Here is a 24,427-nt window from a genome sequence, read left to right on the forward strand (position 1 = left end):
TTCTTTTTCCTTTCCTTTTTAGCTTCAAAGAATCAAGAAGGTGGAATAAGGGAGAGATTGTACGTATCTCCCGTTAAACAACAACACATTCACATTCCCTACGCATACAAAAGCACCATTTCAACTGTGTTCGAAACACAAACAGCATGTTAGTGGGCAAATGTGTGGACGGATAACGTCTCGCCAAACGTCGGCGTGGCTTTCGCCGCGACTGTCGCCTTTGTGCGCTCTTCTGAAGTCCTTCTTTCTTTCCTGCAAGTGTCCTTTGGGGTTTGCCTTCCTTTCTCAGTAATATCTATTGAGGCTCTGAGTGACTGTGCTGATGTCTGGTTGGCCGTTCATCCAGATCTCTCTCAGGATTCTTTCCCGCTCTTCTAGCCGCTGGGCCTGGTCCAGTTCTGATGGCGCACACACACACACACACCCGCCCTCAATGACCATCAATTCGCATCAGCATCAAATTATCCTTGACCACTGCAACACATTTGTACGTGCAAAACACGGGGAGAAAAGATCAAATGAAAGGAGCCTGCTTGCTAAAGAATTTAGTCAGATATATGAAACTTTAAAAAATAATAATTTTTAGCGATACAAGCCATTATCCGGCCGATATTTTGCTTTGACTTTGTCAGTAAACTCAACTCACTTGACAACAAGCATTAATTACATATTACATGTACTTTGCCTAGCATAGCATATGTTCACTAGCTTTATGCTAACACACAACCAAAAATTCCATAATCACATCAGTGTCGCTATGTTATAATCGTTCAAGCAATGGATATTTGAACACAAATTGTGAGGAAACACATATAGACAAGCACAGGCATATATTTTCTTTTATTCTCAGTGAAAAAAAAACTCAGTTCAGTGAGCATCTATGAGCCTGCATGTATATTTTCTGTATTACGCTGCTCTTGGGTGGCCAAGGAGTGGAAGCAAAAAATAAGACAAAAATGGTCAGATTCTTTACATTTTATGTAATTATGTTATTACTGTATCTTTTTTTAAGTACGATAAGATAAATACATATTTTAAGGTCCCATGCAATCAAAATTGCTTATATAATCTTTCGTGTCCTTTTATCAAGCTTATGACATTATTTGGTTTATTAATTTTATTTATTATTAATTCTCGTTCAAGTCTCGTAGTTTTAGAAATGGCTGTATTTCTTAATAATATTCAATGTCAAGAAGTTTTGCTCTGACTGTATGGCTGTGATTCTTATTTAAATTTGGAAATCAGCTTTTCTCTGATTAGTCATTGGTGACATCACGGAGTCTGAGTGAATCTTTCTATCTTCCCACCAAGTGAGAAGATGAGATGAAAGTCCACGTGGGTGAAACTAAAAAGAGGACATTTTGTGTTTCGCTCGCACGTATTTTGGCAACAATGGCTGCAAGCTTTGCCGTGTCAACCACAAATTATAAATACAGGGAAGCCTCGAAGGGGGCGGTGGAGAATTTTTGTCCGTTAAATCAGATTGTCCGTTAAATGGAAACACTTTTTCGGGGCCTAAAAACACCAGTACAGTACGACATTAATGTAAATAAAGCTTTAAAATGTTTGAAAAGTTTCAAAGTTTATCCCAAAACTACCTCAGTGGTGCATGAAAGGGATGATTTTGAGTTCCAACAGGGCACTTTTCCATGTCTGTTAAATGCTAAGTCCGTCAAATCGGGGTCCCTTAAATTGATGTTCCACTGTATAGTTAAGCATTGTTGGAAAACGCGACACGTAACAGCAGCTGCGTTGAGTGGGTGGGTACCTACGGAAGCGTATTGCTGTCACACACACACAAAAAACAAAATCCTGTTTTTTGGACTAATCCCACCCCCCCTGTTTTTCGAGCTATTTTTTTTTTCTCGGTTATCGGAATACATTGAACTCACGCGAGAACCTGTGAACAACGAGTGACTTGGCAGATCACTGCTCGCGCGCCTTCAACCGACGTGTTTACCTTAGCAATCCAATTAAGGTACGCCACACAATAAATAAACACTTTATGGTACTCGAAATACTGTCGTGTGGTTGTAGACTGCATGCAAGTAAGTAGTAGACGAACTCTAATGTCTCATCAGTACGGAAGTGTATTGCTGCCAAACACAACCAACGTGTTTACCTTAGCGATCCAATTACGGTAAGTGACGCAATTAATAATATGGTACTCTAGTTTGGTTGTAGAGTCCATACAAGTAGTAGATGAACGCCAACGTCCCATCGGTTTGGATGTAACAGTTCCTACATGTTTCACTGACGCTGTTCATTGCTTGTCCCAGACTTGATAACGTGCTTTTCATCATTACGTGTGTATACGATAGCACGAAGCTTCCGTAAGTTTACAAGCACAAAAACACGAAAGAGGTGTTAGTTGTTACACGTGGGCCAGCCATGGGCGATACGTCCGAAAAACAAACCAAAAAAAAAAAAAATAGTCTGAAAAACAGGGGGGAAAGTATTGGTCTGAAAAACTGAAAAAAATGGCCTGAAAAACAGGATTTTTTTTTGTGTGTGTGTGACAGCAATACGCTTTCATAGTTACCAATCACAGAGTCTGCAAGTACTTTAAGAACAAGTATTACAAACACGCAGAAACCCGATCTTAGGGTTTTGCAAACCTTGTGCCGTTTATTGCCTTTCGTGTTCAATCGACAAACCGTGTCGATGTCAAACTCAAACCAAGTCAGAGACTCGTTTTGATCTGTTATACATTAAACACTCCAATAGAATATGATTTTGATGTCACGGGAACTTTAAAAAACAGATTGTGACATGAAAGACTAATTGATGATACAATAACATTTGTACTGTCTGCGCTATTAGCAGTTGTTTTTTTTGACGAGTGTGTATGTGAGATACCCTCAGCCGATGTAAACATGCCGGCGTGCAGCAGGGCCCTCTCAAAGCGCCTGCGTCTCCGCGACGACAGGTCCGTGGCCTCGTCCCAGCCGTCTGATTCGCTGTCCCCGGCAGGCCCGGCGACCTCCGCGGCGACGATGGCGCCGTCGTCCGGGTCGGCGTGGACGTGCCGCTGACAGACGTGACGGTGACGCCTGTGCCGGTGGCGGTGGTGACGGCGTTGGCGAGGGTGTTTGCCGTTGCCGTAGTGACAGTCGGCGCGGCAGTGGATCTGGAAGACGACGGCACAGAGCGTGACAAGGAGACCGACAGACACGCCGCCCAGAAACACCAGCGCTGTCCTTTCGGGTTGGTCTGACAGAGAGAAAGTGAGAAAGTGGGGTGATCAAACCCACGGAACGCAACCAACTTTAACCGCTTACTCCAACACAAACATCCATTCATTTGAGACTTTTTAAATCAGTCGTTTCCTGATGTAACATCACTTGCACCATGGGAAACGATCCAATTTCATTTCATTGGTTAGGAGAAGATATATACCGTAATTCCCGGCCTACAGATCGCACCTGGTTATAAGCCTCACCCAGTACATTTGTAAAGGAAATACCATTTGGTACATACATACGCCGCAGCTGTGTAAAAGCCGCAAGTGCCCACATTGAAACCCTCATTGAAACACGAGATATTTACAAAGATAGACGGTACACAAAGAGTTTAACACTAGCGCTGCCGCGGTAACGCTAACGCTAACGCTAGTGCTGCGCTAATGCTAGCGCCGCGCGAACAGAGCCGGTTAAAAAAAACATACCGGTAAAAATCACTGAGACATGGGAGTTACACGCTAGCGTAGTGCTAACAGAGCCGGACCGGTAAAAGTCCCTACCTCGGCACATATATTCCACCGGTCTCACTCTTACCTTTTCGCTCGAGTGCCCCCTTGCGGCCATCAGAAAAAATGCACAAATTAGAGGCAACACCGCATAAACCGCAGGGGTTGAAAGCGTGTGAAAAAGTCGCGGCTTATTGGCCGGAAATTACGGTATTTAAAATGAAAGATTCCAAGTGACATGTAGAAATAGATGGAACAATCAAGCGCTCCCAGTAGACGGCAGAAGGTACAAGTAATGTGTGTATTTATTGTCCAGTGGGGATGCGCTTTTTGTGTTCTACAAGCCATCAAATTTTCATTTATCCTTACGTTGTGTCCCCTACAGTCACATTTTATGTGTAACTTTCTCCATTATGAATATTTTTTTCCTACTGTCCACATTCACTCCTCCTTGATCAGTGGTTCCAATCTTTGTTTTTACTGTCTTTTACTCTTTCCTTTGTATTATGTGTTGTCTTGGATTGCCCACGTAAAGTATTTCATGTGTTTTTTGGTATATTTAAAACCAACTATATTTTGTCTCAAAATTTTTGTATCTCTCGGCAAGAGCAGAACATCTGTACAGTATTTGGTCGGCAACTGCGTGTGTCCAGATACAGAAACAATTTCTTTCCTAATCTATGGAGTCTGAGCGTATTTTTCCAATTACATTCACACCAGATCCTGGAGCTAGTGGATGTGTGCTGTGTTTTGCAGATATTCCGCCATTTGTTCCTTGGTTATTTGTTTGTTCAATTCCCTTTTCCATTTTTTCTTTGGATATAAAGAGAAAAGTACTTTCTGTATCACGTCAGGCTTCCCCAGCCCACAATGTGATTTCCACAATAAGGCAAGAATATCATTATCAGCGGCAAATCTCCCTCTTGTAATATTTGCAGGTACTGAATTGCTTATGTTGGTGTAATCCAAATGTATTTCTTAATTTCCCCAAACTGCAGTTTACCCCGTTCAACCATTTTACATATTCCTGTGACTGCTTTTCTCACTCATTGCTTAAAACATTTGTCATTTATCCCAGACATATGAGTAAGTACTGAACATTTCTGAATAAAGTATGATGACATAAGATAAGTTTTGGTGACATGTTTTCGATAAAGGTTGAGAAACGCTGCGATTCATGACCAGACTCGATTTGCCTTCTATTACAAAAATGAATGATATCAAAATTAATTGAATTAAGTATTAGTGTGTGAGTTATTATTTGTAAATTTAAGTTTAACAAAAAAAAAAATAAAATAATGTCAATTGGAATTGGATGGGTGCGGCACAGTGGGACAGCTGGTAAAGCATTGGCCTCACAGTTCTGAGGTCCCGGGTTCAATCCCGGACCCGCCTGTGTGGAGTTTGCATGTTCTCCCCATGCCTGCGTGGGTTTTCTCCGGGCACTCCGGTTTCCTCCCGCATACCAAAAACATGCAACATTAATTGGACACTCTAAATTGCACCTAGGTGTGATTGTGAATTGATTGTCTATTGTCTGTCTCCATGTGCCCTGTGATTGGCTGGCAACCAGTTCAGGGTGTACCCTGTCTCCTGCTCGTTGACGGCTGGGATAGGCTCCAGAACGCCCCGCGACACTCGTGAGGATAAGCGGCAAAAAAAATGGATGGATGGATGGATGCATGGATTTGAGTGGCAATACCACCGCCCCTACAAAAAGGAATTTTCCATAATATATCACATTTACATTACATCCAGAATGTCTGTTCTTTTCTTGAGCAACGCCATCCATGGCGATCATCACGTTATAAAAAAAATATTTGCTTTTGTTACTTAGCTATGCAGCTTACGGCCACTCAACAGCGTTTCGTGTATTGTGCATCTTGAATAAGCCTTTAATTGGACCGCAGTGAATTTTATTCAGACAGCATTATGAGTGCCCACAGAATTCCAAGGATACAACAACAACAACAAAAAATAGCAAACGAGGTCATTTCATAAAGATGACCGAAAAGGCTTGGGGCGGAAATTAAAAATGTATAAATGCCTTAACCTGAACCAATCTTAAGAGCAAAGATAATAAGAAAACATCTATCCATCCATTTTATGAGCCGCTCATCCTCACAAGGGTCACGGGAGTGCTGGAGCCGATCCCAACTGTCATCGGTCAGCGACCCTCAACTGGTTGCCAGCCAATCGCAGTAATAAGAACATTCATTTATTATACTCTCTCTTTTGCAATCACATTTTTATTTTGCTTTTTTATTATTTCCTCATACATAGTTTTTTTTTTTTTTTTTTTTTACTACTGCTATCTCAGACATGCTATTTTTATGTTTGCTTACTGTTATTGCTGCTACGGGATCCCAGAATTTTTCTTTGGGATCACTAAACTAACTGCCTCACTTACGGGTGTCAAACCCAAGGCCCGGGGGCCAGATCTGGCCCGCCACATGATTTTATGTGGCCCGGGAATGCAAAGTATGCGTGTGAACTTCCATGATTTTTGTTAAAATTTCAAATTGTCACACATAATCAAAGAAAATGTTGAGACATTTCAAGCACTTTTGTGTTACCAAAGATGAACAACAGTTGAAAAAAACCATTAGCTTTAATTTTTGACTCCAAAACATGTTCATAAAGTTTGTGTGTAGATGTGATGAGGCGATTAAAACATAAAAGCCCTCTACAATGTGGCCCGCGACCCGACTTCTTCTCTTCCTTTCACGTTAGCAATGGAACTTTGTTGAAAGAAAAATCCAGCGGTGTAATTAAAGCGCTAAAAATGCCCTTTTTACACGCTTGTGAGACCACATTGAAAAAGACGACAAAAGACAAACAGAACGGAAATAGATGATGCGGGACTGCTACAGACAAGGGCAAGTTCCGTACAACATGTACCGTACCTGTTATGAAGGTGTAAGCTGCCAGTATGTTGCTAAGCAATGCCATCTCCTTGGCGACCACCGCCACATCCGCGTCGGGGCTCTCAACGCTCTGAGTACTCATCACTTCACCGAGAGTTTATCCTATGGGAATCTTCTTCAGTCCTCTCCGGGATTGTCATACTCGTTGCTTCGGAACGATGACAAAATCGCAGAAGGGAAAGAAAGAAAATGGTTTCTAATGTTAAATACAATCAAACACCTGAAACGCCTGGAAAAACGATGTCACGTTACTGTGATGGAACACATTAAGAAGCGGCCGGTATGAGAAAAATCCTCGAGTCACGAATGCGGCTATTTAACAGACTGCTGAGCTGCTGTGACACAAATTTATGATAATTATCAGCGATGGCAAAATGACTCAATCGGTACTTAAATAGAAGTACACACGTGCAAAAGAAGGCACCGGTAAATGCAGGGATACTGGTTGAATCCATTTACTACAAAAAAGTATAGACTACACTATAATGTACGTATAAGTACAAAACTACAAAGTGAAGAGGAGTTTTCAGTGGCAATTATGGACAATATCGGTTTTGATGATTTAACAGAATTGGGGGGGAAAAAACTTACAATGGTTGGCAAAGGCTAGCAAAATAAGGGCTTGACATGGCTTTGCAAATGCTAACCCAGAATTGCTAATTTAAAAAAAAAATCCTATGAAAGGCATCAAAAGGATATTTGTTTTGGTGATACATTTTTGAATAATGAGTGTATAAATTTGAAGATTTGTCATTAAATTTTCCTCAAAAATGCTTTTACAAAAGCTGTTTTTGAACATTGAAAATATTAATAATGTATCCTTTTTTAAATGTAGATTTTAGAAGGTGGTAATCGGATTGGATATGCTTGTTAAAAAGTAGGCCAGGCTTGAATCGGCATTTTGCTTCTATGGCTGTTTTTTATATATATTTTTTTCAATATATTTGTATGTTCTGAGGACCCGGGTTCGATCCTGGCCCCGCTTGTGCATGTTCTCCCCGTGCCTGCGTGGGTTTTCTCCGGCCACTCCGGTTTCCTCCCACATCCCAAAAACATGCAGTATTAATTGGACACTCTAAATTGCCCCTAGGGGTGATTGTGAGTGCGGCTGTTTGTCTCGATGTGCCCTGCGATTGGCTGGCGACCAGTTCAGGTTGTACCCGCCTTCTGCCCGTTGACAGCTGAGATAGGCTCCAGCACTCCCCGCGACGATCGTGAGGATAAGCAGCAAAGAAAATGGATGGATGTATGGTGATTGAGAAAAAAAACTACTACTGCTATGCGAGCTAATAATCCATTTTCTTAGATGCTTATCCTCACTCAGATCGCGGGCATGCTGGAGCTTATCCAAGCTATCTTTGGGCAAGAGGCGGGCTACACCCTGAACTGGTCGCTAGCCAGTCATCCACCGTGCTGCCAAATAATCAATTGATTAATAATGTCTTGAAGCAGTTGCGCGCATGGCTGCGACTGGCCATGGGAAAAGGAGTTCTGAGCAATCGCAGTAAGATTCCCATCCCATCAAATAATTAATTGATTAAATTGGTCATTTTCCCCATAGCCGATGACTGCGTTGGAATGTTTTTAATTATCTCCTTTCACTCTGAGATGTTGGGAAGGATTCCGTCGTGCATGAAAGATTAAACCACATTCATTAACAATAAAAATACACCAAAAAAAGAAAAAAAGCTGTGACTGTTTGTTTCCTGACTATACAGCCTCGGGGCACAAACACACACACACACACACACACACACTCGTAATGAGTGCAACAGTAGTCATGGCCTGCCAGAATAAATGTCGAGTGAACGGAGAGAGAGTAAACGCAGAGCTCTTAAGAGAATTGTCTAGACATGCAGTCCGGCAGCCCATTCATGAAACTGACTCACTTCTGATACAAAAGTCAGAGAAGTATTCATGAAGCAATACCTTCATCCATCCATTTTCTTTGCCACTTATCCTCACAAGGGTCGCTGGGAGTGCTGGATCCTATCCCAGCTGTCAGCGGGCAGGAGGCGGGGGACACCCTGAACTGGTTGCCAACCAATCGCAGGGCACATCGAGACAAACAGTCGCACTCACAATCACACCAAGGGGCAACTTAGAGTGTCCAATTAATGTTGCATGTTTTTGGGATGTGGGAGGGAACCGGAGTGCCTGGAAGAAACCCACGCAGGCACGGGAAAAATATGCAAACTCCACACAGGCGGGTCCGGGATTGAACCCGGGACCTCAGAACTGTGAGGCTTTAACAGCTGAGCCACCATGCCGCCGCCATAACCTTCATTAATGTACTAATATTTTGCTTAAGATGAAACGATCAATGGATTATAAATGCCTCTCGGTGTGAACTCGTGGAGTTTTACATCAATGCACGGGCAAAGCAGCTTTAAATATGAATGGTGCTCTGACAGTGTCAAGGCAAATATATATATATATACACACACATATATATATATATATATATATATATATTTTTTTTTTAGAAAGATCTTCCTTTCCTTACGTATGCGCTGGAACTGGGACCTGACTGGCTTGATCCAGTTTGTGTGGATCTTTTTTCAATTTTTTTTATTTTGTCCACATCTAGCGTGACATCACATCATATTGACTGATTAAAGATTAACGGGGATAAATTCACGTCAGTGTGCATTTAAAGCTCATCTGACAGCCATATATACATTTTAAAATAGATATTGTTATGAAAACTACATATAATATTATTCACTTCAATGTCTATACGAAAAAAAAATGAGCGGAGAGCGTGTCGTCGACATCCCAGTGGCGGCCGTGTTGCCTGCAACGTCATTTGCAGATGTCACACTGGGACAGTCGCCATTGAGAAGATTCTGCGCCACCTATTATGGGAGATGAACAAGAGAGATTTTCGGATTTTTCCGACACCCCTTTTGAGACCGAAGCCCTTTTGTAAGAAGAGAACATCTCACAATCGAGTTGGGCCGCCAGGGGACGACAACAACGCCGGCCCGTGCACATTGACACATTTTGCACCCGCGATTTACGTACTTTATGAAGTTGTTCTGAGAGAAGGATCGTGTCGTCGCATGCGGACGGAGCTTTTAATTATTGCTGCTTTCGGGGAAGTTTTTAAGTTTGGTGACTATACATCTAGTTTGCTAGTTAGCTCGTGTGACACGCTACTAAATTGTCTTTGCAATTCTATTTTGTAATTGTTTTGTATTGTATTGTGTGTGATTAGATTGTCCTAAATGCAATACAAGTGCTTAATTATATCTTGCTGGTTTGACCAAGGGGATTTATTCTAAATTCACACGTAACATAAGCTATAAACTGTGAGACAAATTAGTCCCCCACAACTATTATATTTTTAATAACTCACTACACTCCTACCTGTGATTTAGAACACACAAAGCTCTCGTCCTTTGCACCCGTGCAATCCATTTTTCTCGACGAACTGGGTGTTTTGGAAAAGTGTGAAGAGTGAATCCATCCTCCCGAGTGTTCGAGCAATATCCAGCAATACAGCGAGCCGGCATTTTGGCTAACGGTTAAAAAAAAAAAAAGTAATTTTTCGCCGGTTACAATAGGTATAAACCAATATAAACACTCACGGCGGGAGATGAAAAAATTCCATAAATGATAACATCCTGACGTGTGGTGAAAAAACAGATGGGTCCATTTGGGTTGACTTTTTTTTTTGTTAAAAACATACAAAAAATTATGTTGTACGTGTCAGTTGACCTTTAAGGATGAAGAAATAAAGGTTACATGAGGAATTTAAAAGCGCTTCAGCTGCCATTATGGCGACACTATTGAAATGTGTGATGTGCTGCTAATTAAAGAAAAGAAAGTTGTCAAAATGTCGAAAAAGATCACAGAGCGGGGAAAAAAATCATAATACAAGTAAAATCAGATGGATTGACAAAAAAACTTTAAATGATCTGTTTCGTCTCTGCACGATCTTAATATTTATGCACACTTCAAGAAATATGAATATGTCCTGATATCAAGTTAATTTTGTGACACTAAAAACAACCATATTAAATACAATATCCACATTTTACACTTGACAAGAAGTTCCATGTCCACAATTATTTTGATTGTTTCAACACGGATAAAAAACAATTTCAAGGGACTAAATATTGGTTTTATAGTTGATTCAAATATTTTACATAACTAACTCGGTACACAAAATGAATGGATGATTAATTTTCAGTGTAGTACCACTAGTTGTACACGGGCTCCCTCTAGTGGTATACAAAACAATCACTAAATTACTGCAATTGATCCCTACGTAGAAATTGCGTCATCCGCGTTGCTGACCAATCAGAGGCCAGAGATCTGCATAAACCACGCCCCCTTTTTTTGCACCCGCCGTTCCCTCAGACAACGCTGCATGGTCCAGTATAGCTTCTGTTGGCGTTTTATCGCGTATTTGGGTTCTTTAACAATAGATGTGGTTAAGAGGTGTAGTCACGGACTTTATAATAGTGACGACAGGTATCCTGAAAGGCTAGTTGGTGGAGTTCAATTCGTACCCTTTCCAAAACCGAAGACCCAGTACGAAAAATGTCTTCGATGGATCAAACTTTGTGGAAGACCGCATGATCAACTGAATCCATCAACCAGAACAGATATGTTTGCACGAAGGTAAGCCCTATATTTGATTTTCAATACATGTCTCATATAAATGAATTAGCAGTTCTTCGCTTGCATAACATAGCTACGTGTGAATGATTGACACGCTTGATCTGTGTTGAGCGATATTTTGCTATGATCTGACTGCATAAACGTGTCTCTGTTCGGCGGCTCCCGAGCAAAGCTAAACCGGACGAGCGAGTCCTAAAAGCCTTCGACGTGCACCGAGACACCAACACTGAAGGGAGGATGTCTGAGGACACTAAAGTAGTGACTGTCGTCCTCAGTCGGGAATTGCGTAGGTTCGGCACTAATTCAAGAATAATTATTGAGGGGAGTGCGTGACGTTACACAAAGAAAACGAGAGAAACAACTCGTAAATCAAGCCTCGGCTTCTTCTTTTCCTTCATACGGCAGTTCACAAACGGCTATACAGATACACATACAGATTCTGCACACAAGTGTGATAGGTAACACGAAAATAGGAAACTGTCAATGACGAATTCGTCTTTGGGTTTTAATATATTATATTATGTGGCTTCTCGGTCTTCCTCTGACTCCGGAAAGATCTCGCGCTAATATCAATGGTTTCTCCGTCAATATGCATGTAAATACCATTGAAATACCCCTCGCTGAAATACTTGAAGCCCTGCTGTCTGCTTTTCAACGATGTTTCGCTAAGAATGCGAGTGAGAAATCAGATGGTAAATCGGACAATTTCGCTCTAGTCTTTTCTTCCTGCGCCGCCATTTTTGCTAATTGTTTGTCTGAGGTTACCACACGTGGGGTGACGTAACTTCAGGAGGCGTGGTTAAGTGCCCTGTACGGAGGGGTCAATTGTTGAAACTGCATAATCCCACAGTAGTTTCAACATGTTTTTAATCCCTTACAGTTCATTTGTTAAGTACAGTTGTTTTGTATTTAACTTTTAAGTACAAAATATTTTCATTTAATCATTTGCACGCTTTTGTTTTTAAATATTTATTTAGGTAGATTTTTTAAATGTAATTTTGATCTACAATATATTTTAACTGAATCAATAACTGCCGTAGAGATTTTATTTGCTGTATATAAAGCAAATGTTAAAATCAAACTATGTCTCTTACAATAATATTAATATTTTTTTTTGCCTCCTTTTAAACACTACCTGCTGTCCGACTCAGCTATACAGTACTTGGTTTTAATGTTGGCCATTATATTAGCACTTGGAGAGTTGATCATTTTTTTTCAGGTGGCACTTGAAGTAAAATGTGTATGAAATGTTGTTCATTATGTAAGAAGAAAGGATACTTTAGAACAGGAGTGTTTTTCACGGGCCACATTATTGTTACGGTTTCCCTCAGAGGGCCGTTATGACTGTGAAACCATAAAATTCTTTAATTGCCTCATCGTATTTACAAGGGAAATTTACAAACTAGTTTTGGAATCAGATATCAAGGCTGATGGGATTTTCAACTATTATTAAAGTTTGGTAACACAAAAACCTGCAATATCTCAGTTATGGTTTGTGGAATGACAATTTTAAATTTTAGTACAGATTTGAACAAGAATCATGGAAGTTGACAGTTGCCTCTGCTGGCCATATAAAATCATGTGGCGGGCCGGATCCAGCCCCCGGGCCTTGAGTTTGACACCTGTGCATTGGAATGTTGCAAATTTTTGTTTTCTCAAAACTGCCCCCCCCAAAAAAAAACCCCCAAAAAAACATATACATATATATATATATATATATATATATATATATATATATATATATACACACACTGTACTGTACATGAAAAAGTCATTGCCACTTTCTATCTTTTTATCCTCACGAGGGTTGCGGAGAGTGCTGGAGCCCATCCCAGCTGTCAACAAGCAGGAGGCGGGGTACACCCTGAACTGGTTGCCAGCCAATCAAAGGGCACATAGAGACAGACAACAGTCGCACTCACAATCACACCCAAGGGCAATTTAGAGTGTCCAATTAATGTTGCATGTTTTGGGGACGTGGGAGGAAACCGGAGACCCCGGAGAAAACCCACACAGGCATAGGGAGAAGATGCAAACTCCACACAGGCGGGTCCGGGATGGAACCCGGGACCTCAGAACTGTGAGGCCAACACTTTACCAGCCGCTCCACCGTGCCGCCCAGAGGATTAACAATTTCAACTAATAAAAATTTACTTCAAGTCAGATTTGGGCATGATATGAATCATTTTTTAGGCTGAACTGTATGTGCGAACACGGGGCATGTAAAATGAACATTTGAGCCATTCATTGGCACATTTAGCCGTGTTACAAAAATGACACATCGGCTGGGCGTCTCATTGACGCACACGCACCATGGGGACACAAGACAACACAAACATGGCCGACATCCTCAGAAACTGCCAAATTGGCTGGCAGTTGAGGTGGTTTTGGGATGTGAAGTGTGAGCGCTACAGGACATGGATGCCCTTCTCTCCACGCTTCCTCGCCCCTCACAGGCCTTTTTTGCTTTTGCCCATTTAGGTTCCTGCTTGCTGGAGCAAAAGAAACATTGCCACACTGCCTGCAGAAAATCATTTATAGGACTACAGAGGCCAAGTCCTTACTAGATGGATGTTTTGTATAATAGTACAAAAGATTACTGGCATATATAGCGTGAACAGCTGCTGAACATGCCAGTTACTGTATTTAAAGGACTGACAGTAGCTAGCTCATTAATAGATGGCAACAGTTGATAGAACTTGATGAAGCGTGCAAGTAGTTCTATTCACTCGACACCTCATTAGGGACCCCAGCTGCACAATCTTAAAAAATAAATAAATAATCTGCCTTTCCAATGATAATAATGCTCACATCTGGGAGAGAGAGAGAGAGAGAGAGAGAGAGAGAGAGAGGAGAGAGAGGAGAGAGAGAGAGAGAGAGAGAGAGAGAGAGGAGAGAGAGAGAGAGAGAGAGAGAGAGAGAGAGAGAGAGAGGAGAGAGAGAGAGAGTGCTACTGTGTGTAATATGTTTGGTGTTGGTTTGCAGTTTTCAGGGGTGTACGCATCGTAGTTGCTGCTAATTTGTCTTAATTTGAAATTAAAGGCAAGAAACTCTAAAGATGCACAACAAGCTCTTTTAATTTTTCTTTTTTTTTTTTAAGTACATGGTGCCTTGAATTATGAGTCGAAATGGTTCCAGGTGGCACCGTGGCTCAGCTCGAAAGCGTTGGCCACACAGTTCTGAGGTCCCGGGTTCGATCCTGGACCCACCTGTGTGGAGTTTGCATGTTCTCCTCCGGGAACTCCGGTTTCATCCCACATCCCAAAAACATGCAACATTAATTGGACAGTCTAAATTGCCCCTAAATTGTGAGTGCGACAGTTGTCTGTCTCCATGTGCCCTGCGACTGGCTGGCAACCAGTTCAGGGTGTACCCCGCCTCCTGCCTGTCCATCCATTTTCTTTGCCGCTTATCCTCACAAGGGTCACGGGGAGTGCTGCAGCCTATCCCAGCTATCAACGAGCAGGAGGCGGGGTACACCCTGAATGGTTGCCAGTCAATCGCAGGGCACATGGAGACAGACAGCCACACTCACAATCACACCTAGGGGCAATTTAGAGTCTCCAACTAATGTTGCATTTTTTTGGAATGTGGGAGGAAACTGGAGTGCCCGGAGGAAACCCACACAGGCACGGGGAGAACATGAAAACTCCACATACGCGGGTCCGGGAAAGAACCCAGGTCCTCAGATCTGTGAAGCCAACGCTTTACTCGCTGACACACCATGCCGCCCAACACTATATAATGTTACGTATTTGATAAAGAAAGATAAAACTCTATTGTAAATTACAGCCATAAAAACAAAAAGAGAATGAAAAGTAATGCACTGATTTTACAAAACACACACACACTAGTACATTTGTGTGTTGTTTTGAAATAGCAAGAGCTAAAATGCGCTGTCACTCTCCCGCTCTCATTCTTTCCACGGCAGAGGAAGGCTTACTTAACCAACGAGAGCTCAGTGAAAGCCACGGTGTGCTTACCAGGATTTCGTAATTCCAAAATCCCTTGCAGTTTGCAGTTTTGGGGGACGGCTAGTTTATAGAGGAAAAACAAATATACCTGAAATAGCTGACGCATTGAGCGAAAGATGCTTCCGCAGTGTGAGAGAAAGCACAAGTGAGTGTTTAGCCTGGATGTCAGGAAGCCGAGTTCATGAACCAAAGCAATTCAATAATAATAGTAATTCAAAATTATCTAATTAAATGCTTGGCTACTAGATAGCAGAAGCTTCAGTCCGGTACCTGCGCAAACTCATTCTAGCTTTAGAAAAACAGGTCAAAACCTCCTTGCCCGGGTGAATGGCAAAGGGGATTGTGACAAACCACCCATAGGAACTTGAAACATCCATTAACTGCGCCGCTTATCCTCACAAGGGTCGTGGGAGTGGTGGAGCCTATCTTCTGGCAGGAGGCGGAGTACACCCTGAACTGGTAGCCAGCCAATCGCAGGCCACATTGAGACTAACAGGCACACTTATAATCACACCTAGGGGAAATTTAGAGTCTCGAATTAATCTTGTATGTTTTTGGGTGTGAGAGGAAACCGGAGTGCCCGGAGAAAACCCACGCAGGCACGGAGAGAACATGCAAACTCCACACAAACGCTTCCGGGTTTGAACCCTGGACGCCAGAACCCTGATGCCAACACTTTACAGCTCCTCCACTGTGTCACCTATTATATTATATATTTATAATTTATTTATAATGATATATATATAATATATATAAAGGTAAAAAAAAAAAACAAAGCAGACAAGCGTCCACCCACTCTTTACAACTCGGAAGCGGCTGTGTTCAGTGTTAACTATATGTTTCTTATATTGTTATTACTATAGTCACTGATGGTGTAGCAGTACACATGCCTGCCTTCGGTGGAGGCAGCGTGGGATCGATTCCCACCCAGTGACGGTGTTGATACCTTCCCTGAGACTGACTGGCGACCAGTTCAAGGTGTAGCCCGCCTTTCACCCGAAGCGAGCTGGGATAGGCTCCAGCTTTCCCGCAACCCTTATGAGGATAAGTGGCAAAGAAAAGGGATGGATTGATATTATTTATATATCTATTCTACTGAAACAGTGAAATATGACATAACTGAATTCATAAAACACACAGTGAGAGAAAGTGTCTTTTTTTTCTATGAATGAGTGAATAGTCTCACCGTAATGGGAGAGCAATTTAACACTGAACTAACATTTATACTTACACTTTAATACATTGGAGTACGTTATTCCACCCCCCTAAAAAATTGGATGATTCAGTGCCTTGCTCAAGGGCACCTCTATTTTGGTTCACAGTGGGATTTTGAACTTTGGACCTTTCTGTCCCCAGGCCAATTTCTTACACAGTAAGCCTCTGTTGCTGCCCCCCCCCCCCAATAAATAATAAGATACAAAAAAAGAAACAATAAAAGTTTGGCACTCGTAACTCCCACCCTTGTCTTTGTTAAGAACAACCAATGAAAATTCAAGCCAAGAGACTTCCCTGGCACCGACTAGAAGGTGAGCTTGTTTGTCCATGCATGGTTCAACCACAGTGGGCATCTTTTTTGTGTGTGTGCGGCTCTCCGCATGCGAATCTGACGCTGATCCAGCGTGACACCGGCCTTTCCCTCCTCGCAACCGTTACTCTTTAACATGACCTGCGGAGTACGAGGGATCACGGCATGCATGCCCAAATAGAAACACAGCGGCACGGGCAGATGGATGGAATGGGAGCGTGGGGAGGGGGAGGAGGTGGGGGGGGGTGATGAAATCACCGAGCAAGGTGGAAAAGTCAGACAACGTCATGTTTAACTTAAGAAAAATAAAAAAGAAAGAAGGATTTACACTTACGTTTCCGTGCTGTATCTCTCAGCTGCTCTCCTCCGCTTGTTTTCCTGCGTCTCTGTGCTCCTCTCTTTTCTGTGTTCAGTGCCACTCCTCCCCTTTTTCTCTTCCCTGTATAAAAAAAAAAAAAAAAAAAAAATCATCAACATCAAGCGTAGACGTCCTTTCCCGGGCTGCTTTCATAAACAGCCCATTGTCCACGTATTCCTGATCAAGGTTTTCAGGTGGAATGTTTTCCAAAATGCTTCTCCAGGTTGCGAGGCAGAGGTCAGGCCCCAGGGGCAGAGCTTGGACATGAGAGACCTCGACGGGACGAGCAAGACTCTCTTTCTCTCTCCGGCTCCAAATTGCATCCTTTTCCTCCTTTCCTCACATGCTTGTGGAGAATATTCTGTAGTATGTGCAAGGAGGCGGAGGTGGGAGGAGAGGGACCGAAGCCTGATGAATACTTAATTGTGTACTTGCATGGGAAAAACAAAAAATATATTTATAACAGGTTAAAGGGAGAAGTTTGCGATTTTCCTCAAATCACTTTTTGTCGATCAATTGAAACTCGTTGTAATCCGACAGTAGGACAAGAGCCTGGCGCGTCAGGAACTTTGCTCAGACTAAAGTGGAATATTCACCTCAAGAAAAAAAAAAAAGATCCCATCCCTCCATCCTTGTTTTGCAGCAACTGGATATAAAACTAGCAAACAGAAGCCAGGGATGAGAATAACCAATTTGGAAAAAACAATGAAAATGTCTGACTTCTAACAGTGTAAATACAGGGCAATCATAATATTTGGAAAACTTAAAATATGAGTCCAAACAACCAAAATAATTTTGCCAAACTTCAGACTCAACAATATAGACTGTGATTTATATCAAGTAGCCTACTGCACTTACAAGTTATACTTCAGAAATAAGTACGCAAGTAATTTGTTTTCTATAAGAGAGAGCGAGATCATGAAATATAAAAGTGAGCGATAAAAAGGCCAGTGCTACAGTTGTCAATGATATAATATTTGAGAAATTTACATCCAACTTACCTTTGTGTTTCCTGGTTTGGATTTGCCGGGAACGTCCACTTTTTGTATGTGTTCGGTTAGACATGTTGATACAGTTTTTGTTCCTATCTGCACGGTTACACTTTTTTCAAGCCATGCCCATCTTAAACAGTTTTTTACCACGTGGTTTTTAGCAATTTCCCTGGCACGATATTCATCTTTTCACTCCAAAACTTTCACCATTCTGGCAAATGTGGAGACCGTTCGATAACATATGCGTACGCATGTCTATAAGTTAGAACTATGCCGTAGTAAACAGAATGCTTCTCTATGAAATGTTAACATCAGAGTGAAAATACCGACGAAATACTGCCAAAAGGCTGCCGGAAATAGGAATATTGTCTTCATTATAAATTTTCATTTATTATTTTTATTAAACCAAATTTAATGCAAACAAATAGCAATGCCATTTTCCGCTATGACAGCTGTGACTAATTTCATGAGGAGCGTTGCCAATAGATGCTGGCGGCCGGTCTTGATCAATCCTCCCCACCCAATTTTCTAAACGAATTTATACGTTTCACAAAAATGACAGTTTCATCTGAAAAAACTCAGAATTCCACGAAAATTCTCATCCCTGAGAAGGGGCCCAAAGGAACCTCAAACAGCTGAAAGGATTTAGAAGCGCCAAAGAATGAGCAACATCTGTGCACAACAGTTACGCTTCTCTAATCTTTTTGATTTTTACTTCAGTGTACGTTCCAGAATGTACAGAAGAAAAAAAAAACAATGTGATACTATTTAATATTGTAATTCGTTACAAAAAAGACAAAGCAGCTTGTGGCTAACATCGGCTTGTTTACATGCTAATGCTAGCGCAGTAATGCTAGCGTAGCTCTCGTATTTTGTTGAAGCTCGCTAAATATGCCTTCTAAGTGACGGTAGCTGGATTAAAAGTAGTTAAGTGAGGCTACATTCAAATCTTGCGGGCATTTAAAACACAGCACACTTAACTTTAAAGTGTATTTCAGAACGGTCACAAGATGCCTCACACATGCCCAAGGTGGTTGCAACAAGTCAAAGACAGATATTTTATGAGGTGACGTGTCACGATAATGGTGGGAATTTACTTTCCACACGTACCTAGTTACGTTGCTGTTGACGTGGCCTGTTAAAAAACAAAAAAAAACAAACAAAAACAAACACCACAGGAATTGTTTTTCACCCGTCAGCTTCAGCTAAAACATCATTTTTGCATGCATTTACATTGGATGTTTGAAATATTTATGAGCTGACCTGACATGTTGGCAGGTTATTTCTGTGCCGATTTCTTTCTCTCGCTCTCTCTCTCTAGCACAGAGTAGATTTATGTGCTTAAAGGAAAATTCCGGTGGTTTGCAGTAACAATGTATCCAATAGGTCATGTAATATGTACCGTATTTTGACAATGGCATGTTAAATCCTCCCTCATTTAATAGTGTTTTGAGAAGATTTTTATCGACAATTACGAATCTTCAGGATACGCCGCCATTTTTGTGAGTCACATGACCTACGTGCACGGATGTGACGTGTAACGTCGGGTTCCAAACGTTCATTTCATGGGACACCATTATGTCCAGCGCTGATTTCTGGAATTTATCCTCATTGTTCACAGCCACAGGTTAAATGCAGCCCTATGGGGGCACAAACCAGTGCAATCTGTAGGCCGGTCCCAAGCCCGGATAAATGCAGAGGGTTGCGTCAGGAAGGGCATCCGGCGTAAAAACTGTGCCAAACAAATATGAGCGTTCATCTAAAGAATCCCAAACCGATGGTCGTCCCCGGCCCGGGTTAACAACGCCCGCCCCCGGCACTGCTAACCTGCAGGGCGTCGGTGGAAATTCAGCTACTGTGGGTCGAAGACAAGAAGAGGAGGAAACCGGATCCAGCGTCAGAAGAAAAAGAGGAATGCACAGAGCCTACAACTGAGTGTAGGGACTTTGAATGTTGGGACTATGACAGGAAAAGCACAGGAGTTGGTTGACATGATGATTAGGAGAAAGGTTGATATTCTGTGCATCCAAGAGAGCAGGTGGAAAGGTAGTAAGGCTAGAAGTTTGGGAGCAGGGTTTAAATTATTCTACTACCACGGAGTAGATGGGAAGAGAAATGGAGTAGGGGTTTTTTTAAAGGAAGAGCTGGCTAAGAATGTCTTGGAGGTGAAAAGAGTATCAGATCGAGTGATGAGACTAAAATTTGAAATTGAGGGTGTTATGTATAATGTGGTTAGCGGCTATGCACCACAGGTAGGATGTGACCTAGAGTTGAAAGAGAAATTCTGGAAGGAACTAGATGAAGTAGTTCTGAGCATCCCAGACAGCGAGAGAGTTGTGATTGGTGCAGATTGTAATGGACATATTGGTAAAGGAAACAGGGGCGATGAAGAAGTGATGGGTAAGTACGGCATCCAGGAAAGGAACTTTGAAGGGCAGATGGTGGTGGACTTTGCAAAAAGGATGGAGATGGCTGTAGTGAACACTTATTTCCAGAAGAGGGAGGAACATATAGTGACCTACAAGAGCGGAGGTAGAACCACCCAGGTAGATTATATTTTGTGCAGACGATGTAATCTGAAGGAGGTTACTGACTGTAAAGTAGTGGTAGGGGAGAGTGTAGCTCGACAGCATAGGATGGTAGTATGTAGGATGATTCTGTTGATGGGTAGGAAGATTAAGAAGACAAAGGTAGAGCAGAGAACCATGTGGTGGAAGCTGAGAAAGGAAGAATGTTGTGCGGCCTTCCGGAAAGAGGTGAGACAGGCTCTCGATGGACAACCGAAGCTCCCGGAAGGCTGGACGACGACAGCCAAGGTGATCAGAGAGACAGGCAGGAGAGTACTTGGTGTGTCATCTGGTAGGAAAGGGGAGAAGGAGACTTGGTGGTGGAACCCAAAATACAGGGAGTCATACAAGGAAACAGATTAGCGAAGAAGAAGTGGGATACTGAGAGGACTGAGGAGAGGCGAAAGGAGTACATCGAGATGCGACGTAGGGCAAAGGTAGAGGTGGCAAAGGCTAAACAAGAAGCATATGAAGACATGTACACCAGGTTGGACACGAAAGAAGGAGAAAAGGATCTCTACAGGTTGGCCAGACAGAGGGATAGAGATGGGAAAGGATGTGCAGCAGGTCAGGGTGATTAAGGATAGAGATGGAAATGTGTTGACTGGTGCCGGTAGTGTACTAAATAGATGGAAAGAATACTTTGAGAAGTTGATGAATGAAGAAAATGAGAGAGAAGGAAGAGTTGAAGAGGCAAGAGTGAAGGACCAGGAAGTGGAAATGATTACTAAGGGGGAAGTCAGAAAGGCACTACAAAGGATGAAAAATGGAAAGGCAGTTGGTCCTGATGACATACCGGTAGAGGTATGGAAGCAATTTGGAGAGATGGCTGTGGAGTTTTTGACCAACTTATTCAACAGAATACTAGCGGGCGAAAAGATGCCTGAAGAATGGAGGAAAAGTGTTCTAGTTCTCATTTTTAAGAACAAAGGGGATGTTCAGAGCTGTGGGAACTATAGAGGAATAAAGTTGATGAGCCACACAATGAAGTTATGGGAAAGAGTAGTGGAGGCTAGACTCAGGACAGAAGTAAGTATCTGCGAGCAACAGTATGGTTTCATGCCTAGAAAGAGTACCACAGATGCATTATTTGCCTTGAGGATGCTCGTGGAAAAGTACAGAGAAGGTCAGAAGGAGCTACATTGTGTCTTTGTGGATCTAGAGAAAGCCTATGACAGAGTACCAAGAGAGGAACTGTGGTACTGCATGCGTAAGTCTGGTGTGGCAGAGAAGTATGTTAAAATAGTACAGGACATGTATGATGGCAGCAGAACAATGGTGAGGTGTGCCTTAGGTGTGACAGAGGAATTTAAGGTGGAGGTGGGACTGCATCAGGGATCAGCTCTGAGCCCCTTCCTGTTTGCAGTGGTAATGGAAAGGCTGACAGATGAGGTTAGACTGGAATCCCCTTGGACCATGATGTTCGCAGATGATATTGTCATATGCAGTGAAAGCAGGGAGCATGCAGAGGAACAATTGGAAAGATGGAGACATGCACTGGAAAGGAGAGGAATGAAGATTAGCCAAAGTAAAACAGAATATATGTGCGTGAATGAGAAAAGTAGAGGGGGAAGAGTGAGGCTACAGGGAGAAGAGATAGCGAGGGTGGACGACTTCAAATACTTGGGGTCAACAATACAGAGCAATGGAGAGTGTGGTCAGGAAGTGAAGAAACGGGTCCAAGCAGGTTGGAACAGCTGGCGGAAGGTGTCTGTTGTTCCATGTGACAGAAAAGTCTCCGCTAGGATGAAGGGCAAAGTCTATAAAATAGTGGTGAGGCCGGCCATGATGTACAGATTAGAGACGGAGGCACTAAAGAAACAACAGGAAGCAGAACTGGAGGTGGCAGAAATGAAGATGTTGAGGTTCTCGCTCGGAGTGACCAGGTTGGATAGGATTAGAAATGAGCTCATTAGAGGGACAGCCAAAGCTGGATGTTTTGGAGACAAGATTCGAGAGCGCAGACTTCGATGGTTTGGACATGTTCAGAGGCGAGAGAGTGAGTATATTGGTAGAAGGATGCTGAGGATGGAGCTGCCAGGCAAAAGAGCGAGAGGAAGACCAAAGAGAAGGTTTATGGATGTGGTGAGGGAAGACATGAGGGCAGTTGGGGTTAGAGAGGAAGATGCAAGAGATAGGCTAAGATGGCAAAAGATGACACGCTGTGGCGACCCCTAACGGGACAAGCCGAAAGGAAAAGAAGAAGAAGAAGTTCACAGCCACAGGTTCAAATCCATATGGAAGTTTCCCTCCGTTTTCCCGATCAACCGATACTGCTATTTCTTCATCAGATGAAGATAAATCCGAGAAATCACCGCTGGGCATAATGGTGTGTCATGTAAACCAGCGTTTGGAACAGCACAGTACACGTCACATCCGCGCACTTAGGTCATGTGACTCGTGAAAATGGCGGGACACCTGAAAAATTCATAATTGTCAATAAAGATCTTCTCAAAACACGATTAAATGAGAGAGGATTTAACATCACATTATCAAGATAGAGTACATATTACATGACCTACTGGATACATTGTTACTCCAAACCACCGGAATTTTCCTTTCACAACTAAGCAAATGGAATGGAGTGGAACGAGACCAGGATGAATCATTTCAAAACCTTTCGCACCCATAATGTGACCTATAACCTTTACAACACCCAAAAATCTTTTGAAGACCTTGGTTTCATCTCGTCATAAGAAAATATCCCAAACGCTTGGGAGATTTTGGGATGATGGCCACAATATTGTTTCTTCACACACACGCACGTGAATGAGAGCAATCAGTGCTGAAGGCTTTTTAATTGGACTCATAAGGATTGCGCATCAGAAGAGTCAATATCAAATCTCAGCACATTTCGGTATCTTTCCACACCGGTTGCACATAAAAGCACATTCACTATTGTTCCCTGGCCTCTTGGGTGGAAAAATATTAGTTTTCTCATCACTGCACTGAGAAATGAATGTGCCAGAAAAGCTTCGACGCTGCTCCTCACCTGTCCACATCAGTTACCTATGTATATTGTATATTTTGTATACTTTACATATTTTTTAATGACACATTTGTTTTCACATATGGCTAACACAGCAGGTAGCGGCAAAAAATTAACAGCGGCACGTAGCTCGCGGCAAAGTCAAGCAACAGTACAGGTTATCACTTCTTACATGATTACTATTATTGGAAGAAACAAAAAAAACAAGTCTTGTAATGCAGCAGACATGAGGAAAAGCTGTTAACATTCATCACGCATTTGCCCCTGCACGTTCTCCTGGCTCGCTTATAATATTCCCTCTTTACGCTGAAACGTGTGCCGCCACATTAGGATGCACAACAGAGTCTCGTTCAAGTCACAGTCAGGCAGATAAAAGGACTGTATGGCGAGTTTTTTTTTTTTTTTTCATTAAAACAGGTGGCTACAGTTAGACTATACTCCTATTTAGGACTGTCGTTGATGTTTCTCGATTACAAGGATTGGGAGAAAAGTGACATTCAGTTTTTGCATTTTTACTTCATTTGCAATAGGTTTTAATTGAATTATTGTTCAATTATAGTTAAAAAAAAAGATTCTGTATGTATTTAACCACGCACAACTGGTTAAAGTGTCTGCCTCACAGTTCTGGGGTCCAGGGTTTGAATCCTGGAAACTCCTGTGTGGAGTTTGCATGTTCTCCCCGTGCCTGCGTGGGTTTTCTCTGGGCACTCGGGTTTCCTCCCACATCCCAAAAACATGCAACATTATTGGACAGTCTAAATTGCCCCTTGGTGTG

At 42.3% G+C, this 24,427-nt stretch overlaps 1 protein-coding gene across 1 annotated transcript; it reads right to left on the bottom strand.

The window, feature by feature from the left end:
- Positions 1-17,428, bottom strand: eva1a (eva-1 homolog A (C. elegans)). Its single transcript, XM_061814472.1, has 4 exons — positions 17,081-17,428; positions 6,595-6,763; positions 2,860-3,213; positions 1-398 (listed from the first exon to the last, which is right to left on the bottom strand). Exons 2-4 carry the CDS (start codon positions 6,695-6,697, stop codon positions 286-288), a joined length of 570 nt encoding a protein of 189 aa, XP_061670456.1. The 5' UTR covers positions 6,698-6,763; positions 17,081-17,428; the 3' UTR covers positions 1-285.
- Positions 17,429-24,427: the final 6,999 nt, after the last annotated feature.

Source organism: Syngnathoides biaculeatus, chromosome 3 (genome assembly GCF_019802595.1).
Source record: "Syngnathoides biaculeatus isolate LvHL_M chromosome 3, ASM1980259v1, whole genome shotgun sequence".
NCBI classification, from domain to species: domain Eukaryota; kingdom Metazoa; phylum Chordata; class Actinopteri; order Syngnathiformes; family Syngnathidae; genus Syngnathoides; species Syngnathoides biaculeatus.